The 7,024-nt window shown below is 38.5% G+C and overlaps 1 protein-coding gene across 1 annotated transcript; it reads right to left on the bottom strand.

Annotated features, from left to right (window-relative positions):
• Nucleotides 1–231: 231 nt before the first annotated feature.
• On the bottom strand, nt 232–2,864 carry LOC131437938 (E3 ubiquitin-protein ligase MARCHF3). Its single transcript, XM_058607630.1, has 6 exons — nt 2,565–2,864; nt 1,841–1,975; nt 1,392–1,455; nt 1,010–1,159; nt 667–728; nt 232–534 (listed from the first exon to the last, which is right to left on the bottom strand). The coding sequence occupies exons 1-6, from the start codon at nt 2,696–2,698 to the stop codon at nt 450–452; spliced, it is 630 nt and encodes a 209-aa protein (XP_058463613.1). The 5' UTR covers nt 2,699–2,864; the 3' UTR covers nt 232–449.
• Between the last annotated feature and the right edge of the window lie 4,160 nt (nt 2,865–7,024).

The following is a 7,024-nucleotide window of genomic DNA, read 5'->3' as shown; positions in this document are numbered from 1 at the left end:
ATATCTAGATTAAGTTTGAAGAGATCTTGGCGAATGGATCCAAAGAAGACTGCGATGAGCGAAGTGAAGAAATTTGTTCTGAATGGCTTTGATGCGTGGGACATCGAGTGCAAAATTGGAAGAGCCTAGACGGTAGAAGCATGTTCAATAATCGAATATGACTTCCAAGTCTTTGACGGTCGATTCTTGCTTGAGAATAGTTTGGAAGATAGCTTAGTTGAACACTCGTAGTATTATTTTCACAAAAATATTTCTCTATTTCACTACACGATTTTTTACAGAATTTAATTTTGAAATGTTCAGTAGACAGTGCCGTTAATCCTATGTGACACGAATACAAATTCAAGTTCAGCACGATTCCTTTGATCTCATTGTCCGAACGGCAATGACGTGATACGTCGAGATTTTGCCTGATAAAGGGTAATTTTTCCCCTGTGTGAGTGACCGGATTACACTACAATCTCGGAATTGCTGGTCGGTTGTTCTACCACAGATACCTCAGATAGACGAATCCTCCGGGACGATCTCCACCATCTGATGAGTGAATAGAGAGAGAGAGAGAGAGAGAGTTTGTGTGTGTTTAGGTTGTGGTATCACAAAGGCCTATTGCACTGTTCGGACCAATGATTAGGCAAACATTGTTGACCGATATCAAAGCGCGCTTACCGGTACCAGGGAATGACGTGATCCTTAGCCAGCACGACGATGTTTGTCAGGTACACAATTAGCTGAAATTGAAAATGAGGTTTCACTATTCACACACAGCCAAACAGCGGGAGGAAGTATGTAGGTTAAAACAGTGGTTTGAGGATGTCGGGGAAAATTATTTCGAGCGGTGTTCAATTTTGCAGATGATAAATTCATGCGTAATGGTTTTGCTGTACGTGCGGTGGAGCGCACTTTTTCGGAAAAAGACTCAAACTTTGAGCACCGTACGACACGTCTGACCACGAAACCGTACCCTCGAAAGAACTGTTTTATACACAAATGTTGGATTTTAAATACGAACCACCAGCAGCAGAAAGCAAACAATGGCGGTCGAGGCCAGCGTCTCCTGCAGAGTGTTGCCGTGATTGCTCTGGAAGCGTAGCACCAGAATGCAGATCATTGTCAGGGTGAAGCAGATGAATGACAGGACGACATAAATCAGTGTATCCGACTGTGGAAAGGAAAGGAAAAGAGTCGACCGCAAACCGAACGCAGTTGCACTTTTCAAGCGAACCGTTCTGGCAGGCCTGAACGGATCGCTCGCAACCAGTGCAGCAGACGACGGGGGTCGGGTAAACCAAGATTAAAGGTTAATTTAGTTGCCCCCACCCCCCCGATGAGGGGAGGGGTTGGAGAGTGTGTTGGTGTACGCAAACCTGTGAAGGTAATCGTACATGTCTTACCAGCAGTAAACCACGATTGTTCGGGTGACGATACCAAATGCACAACGATTCCATGCAGCCGTATCTGGGAACAATGAAAAGACTTTGAATGAAAATGAGCATTGGTTAGAAGTGCAATTTAGTAGCTATTGACCGAACTGCGGGGGAGCGGAAAATGGTCTGTTTAATAGTCCGTCTTACTAACGGTTGTCTTCCGGCGAGCAGTGCGAGCAGTAATTTGTGTCAACGTTTCGATACAAACAAATTTCGATTCAACACGGTATTTTTCAGTGCGATTCTACGTAATCAAAATACCATGCGCCCTCATGGAATCAACTTAACAAACCGTGTGCGTTCACGCTGCCAGCACTGCTCCGGGAACTGGCAAGGCAAAGGATATGAGAAGATCTTTAATTGCCTTCGAGCAGGACCGGATATTGTCGGTAGAATAATGAGAGTCGAATGCCTACCTCAGTGCCGTGTACGTTTGAAACCTATGTAAACACAGCTCACAGTGTGTAAGTCCGGACCGGTTGAGCCAGTGCTCCAGGCATTCACGGTGCACGTAGCGGAGAGTTCCTTTGCACAGACATGGCGAGATTAAACTGTAATTAAAAAATAGCAGAAAAGCATATCACGTTGTTGTTGTTGTTGTTGTCAACTGTTGTAAACAAGACGTTCGTGTGGTCGGGGGAGATCCTGGTTGGGAATGAGCGAACAGGAAGTCCGTTCGGATGCGGTTGAGCTTGACTATTCCAGCGGTACCATGATCATCCGTCTTCCAAACGGAGGAAATGGAATTTCTGCGGCATAGAATTGTGCACCAGGATTTGTCGTTTATCCTTAATTTTGCTGGCTGTGGTAGGCACATGGCATGGGTGGAATTGCGTGAGCGGTATTTGTCGGAAGTGCCACCCGCAAAGGAGCAAATGTTGCACCGGGTTATGAGCATGTAATTTAAATATTTGAACTCGGTTATAGTTGTATTTATTGTGCAGGCAGCAGTGCCTAGACGAATCTCCAGCCGAAACTCAAACCAATTACTGGAATTGCTTTCATTTCGAACTAACAAACTGGGAGCATTTTCTGTAATATTTGTTCACGCTGCAAATTGGTTTTCCAGAGAAGAGTGTGCTTAACGGTTCGGTCCTTTCACTTCGTTACTGCTCTCCGTTAGCAAGGAAATGCACTTACCGGAATTTATCCGTTGCACTTTGACAGATACGGCAGCCAATGGATTCTACGCTGCTGGTTTGCATCGGAGGAGTGCCGTTGATGGATTCGTCTTCGTCTTGATCTGGAGGAACCGTCGTTGCCGACTGAGTCATTATATCATTATATCCAAGGAAGTACACCAGCGGAAACTTGAACTTTTGGAATCAGATTAATGAATTTGGTAAAAAATAAATGACTGCTTGCAAACATTCAGGACTGAACAGGAAAGTGAAAAAGCGACGGACTCCTTTGATGATGGCACAGGTATTGTCCGGATGTCTGCTTTGTTGCGTGGTTGAATATTACATTAGATTGATTGTTTCATTCAAAAATTATAGTTCCGAGGCGGAATTTGACTTTCTGCTACCAAAGACTGCGGAGGCGAATTTCAAGATTACAGAGCAATAGCATGATTTCTTCTAAACAGTAGTTAGAATTTAGGACAGCTAACTTGCAGAATGGAGGCGGTTCATAAAGTGAATCCGACGACACGACCTGCCACTCGTCTATCAAAACTGTATCGTAAATTTAACTACCCCTCAGTAACTGGAAATGTCAAATCGAAAACGCTAGTGAATTTTTTTAAACTGGCAGCACAAGTTTATATATTTATTGATTTTGAATAACAGTCACCATAACCTTGGTTACTGCATATCGAAGGCAAGATGAATGTAAACAAAATGAATTTCAGATCGGTTATTATATTACGGAACATTTTAATGGATTTACCTGACTCGAGCGAAATATAAAAATTGAGGAGTATGAGTTATGTCTTTTATAAAGCCAAGTTCAAAATTCAGGTCTTGACTTGGAACCGTTGTGTGAGAAGGAAGACATGGAAATGACCGACAACGAGCTAATCCTCGAATAGTGGCCAACAAAGTGAAATACTGTTTCCACTGCTGCGCAATCAACCGACACAAAACAATTTTGACACCGGCATATTACACCGAATCCTACTGCCCAGAAAAGCTAGCAGTTGAAGTTTACGGATGAATCGCTGGAAGCAGATCATTGTCCTCGTTCGTTGGTTTCATCCATAGTTTCGATTAAATTCCGAAAATCGAGTCCATTTAAATGCATTTCTGCTTAATTTGGACAAAGTTTAACAGTAATAGAACTATTCCACCGCTTTCAAAACATGTTTATTTGTTTTGGGGTTCCTTGGTAACTAGTCCATAGCAACTTAAACAGTGTTGCTCGAGAAGATTATTTTTATCATTTACAGGGGGTCGCTAGATTTGTGGTAACTGACGGTGAATCGTTAGCGAACAGTTTTAATGCTGATTTTTCTTCGGAGTACCTGGTCGTGTCGTCGGTGAATCAGTTCGTAAAAAAGTATTTTTGGCATTTAAAATGCCTTACTCTCGAACGAGTATAGGGCCGGGTGTCAATTAAAAAAATTGCAAAACTTACAGCGTAACCTTTTTCTGTCATAATTTTGAGCGCTTATAACTCAATCATTTGTTTATGAATTTATGATATGATTTAATTACCAATCGATTCGGAAACATTCAATGTTTAAGTGAAGCAACGTCGTTTCAGTATTTCAACAGTATACCATTGAAAACCTGGTTTTAATTGACCTATGTTTTCACAAACCATTCACAGTTTGCCATTATGATGTCATCTACTCGACCGTTTTACCCAGTATGAACGGGGTTGCAACATATACAGATCAATTTGTATTTTTTTATTTTTAATTTTTTATGGAGAATCTCTAAAGAATCACAAAATTACTACACTGAAGTTCTTTTTATGCGAGTTTACGTACCGCATAAAAAAACCGTATAACTTTGAAAATTCGCATTAAAAAACCGCATAACTCTGAAACTTCGCATAAAAAAACCGCATAACTCTGAAACTTTGCATAAAAAACCGCATAACTCTGAAAATTTCCATTAAAATGCCGCATAAAAAATATTGCATTTTTTGTTTGTTTCAACTAAACTGTGGTTGACTTAACTAACATATCTGTTGCTTTTACCATAACGATTCAAGTAAACGAAATTGCTGTTTCCGAATGCTGTCAGTTGGCTGAGAACGAAGACAGCAAAAACGCAGAACAAAAATCCACTTCATTTCACCAGAAACGTTCCATGTTGAAAATTTTGAATGGCAAACAAACGTCATTTATGTCAATTACGTAGTTGCCTTTTGTTGTAAGTGAAAGTATACAGAAGAATATAAGAGTTAATTGTAAATCAAATTTTCCATGTACTGAATAGATATTTCTACAGTATAAATGCAATGTCTTTTTCGGATAGTTCATGTCAATGTAAATCAAAAGTAAAGTGATAGTATTTGTATTCTATTGAAAGTGCATCTCCAGCATTAAACATATCAGCAACATTCTTGACTACGGCGTTGGAAATGCTCTTTCAGCGAGCCATTCTTCAAACGGATGAAAAATTTCCTAATGCCCTGTTGGAATTATAATCTATTGTTGCATTTCTATATCATCTGTGAGTTTAGTGTTAAAGCTATAAACAACCACTTAGGCAAAATTTCGTTGCACAAACTGTGAACGATTAGCTGCCCATCAAACAAAAAATAGTTGTTTAAAACTGCAGTGTGATGTTTCGAACCAATAAGTCGTAGATTGGAACAAAATATGATAGATCAAAACTAGAGCTTGGTATTTCTAAACAAATATATTTGTTGTATCACACCATAATTATATTGACACGATATCAACAAAACTGTTCATTAGTATTAGCCGGAGAATAATGATTCTCGATTTGTTTTTCTGTGTGTAAAATTTTAAAGCAAAAATTAACCTGATTCAAAAAATTTTTTCCAGAAAATAAACCCCAACCACAATTTATAGGCTCCCAAATGTAAATTGAGCTCAATTACATTACATTTCAACATATTCCGAAGAGACTAACAATGAAAAAATATGTATTGTAATAGGCGTTTTAGGTTCAAATAACTGAAATAACTTAAAACAACAGAAACATTTTTTGCTTTCATGCAGACAGATAACTTTGCATAGAGTGTGCCGTTGTTCAGTTGCACGAATGACACCTCATTGAAACGTTTCATTTTCCGTTTGGGGTATATGTCGATGCTGTCACGTTTCGTTACCCGTTCGTGATGCGTGTCATTGCTAAACTACCAGAACGATAAATAAAAAATGACAGTTTAGAACGAACAACAATCGATTAGTTATACCAAATTTTAGGCAATCAAATTAGGAAAAATAAACAACAAAACATTTTAGTTGCTTTGCGATCGCATGTTTTTGGGTGTGTTAATTAAAAAATGATGGTAGGTTATAATATATTAAATGATAGTGCTGTTTTTTCAACGTAGTAAAATCGTTATCCTGATTTTGTGGTAGTAATGGAAAGAGAAAAAATATTAATAAAATAAAATACAAGCAAAAGCTTAAATCAGCATTTTTACGAAAAAAGTAGTTGATTTACTGATTTTAATTAGTTATTTTTTGAGACCAACTTATAAACCTTTTTTAATCCACCTAGTGGTGTAATGATACCTTTCTCATATTACCTATATTTTCGGAAACATCACTAGAAGATTCTGTCAAGATTTTTTTTCAAACTTGAATAAAATCAAAAACTTTCTCTGGTATAAACTACCATCACCTTTTCAATTTGGAAACAGTTATGTTAAGTTAATATAGATTCAAATGTGGCAACCCTGCACATTATACAAAACTGAACTAAGCATGCTGTGTGCTAGGCGGTGGTGTTTTCTTCTTCTTCCGTACCAGCACGTACCGATGCGTACCGATTTTGCATCAATTTGTATGACAGTTTGAAAGTTTTGATATTCATGCCCTATAATTTCGGAACCGGAAGTCGGATCTGGATAAAATTACACAGTAACTTTTAAGAAATTGAGAGCTTCATTATGAATCATGATTTGTGACAATAGGTTTAACAGTTGCTGAGAAATCGAAGTGCGTTCCGGTTTTGAAGCCTTTCTTCACTATTATCGGTGCCTCCGGAAGCGGAAACCGAAGACTAGTAGTTCCAAAGTAGATTTATATATCCACTAACTAACGAATCTGCTATGTAGATAGATTTAGTAGTAAGTTTTATAAAAATGTGCACCTCGATTGGCCATCGCTTGTGAAAAAATACTCATGAAATTGAAAATTTTCACTAATCGCTCTGTAACACAGGAATTTCAAGACCTTTTATTTGCTTCTTAGTTTGTAAAAATCGATTGAGAAATTACCGAGAAAATTGAGTGCGCATTTTCTCATAGACTTGCACATATTGTCTTGAAATTCCGGAACAGGAAGTCGGATAAAGATAAAACTCAATAGCGATCTATGGGACCATAATACCTTTCGTTTGAATAAAAAAAATCGGTAGCGCCATCTCTGAGAAAAGTCAGTGACAATTTTTTCAATTTTTTTTGGTGTATATCACCCTGTAATTCCGGAACTGGAAATCGGATCGGGA

The sequence above is a fragment of the Malaya genurostris genome, chromosome 3 (genome assembly GCF_030247185.1).
Source record: "Malaya genurostris strain Urasoe2022 chromosome 3, Malgen_1.1, whole genome shotgun sequence".
Lineage (NCBI taxonomy): Eukaryota > Metazoa > Arthropoda > Insecta > Diptera > Culicidae > Malaya > Malaya genurostris.
The sequence above is the reverse complement of the archived record's forward strand: the minus strand, read 5'-3'. Positions and strand labels throughout refer to the sequence as shown.

Bases quoted from the DNA above. Each gene is read 5' to 3' on its own strand.
- LOC131437938 (XM_058607630.1), bottom strand. From the start codon at position 2,698: ATGACTCAGTCGGCAACGACGGTTCCTCCAGATCAAGACGAAGACGAA. The intron at 1,976-2,564 runs GTAAGTGCATTT...TTTTAATTACAG, and splicing joins AGTGCAACGGATAAATTCCG to TTTAATCTCGCCATGTCTGT. The intron at 535-666 runs GTAAGCGCGCTT...TTCACTCATCAG, and splicing joins CACGTCATTCCCTGGTACCG to ATGGTGGAGATCGTCCCGGA.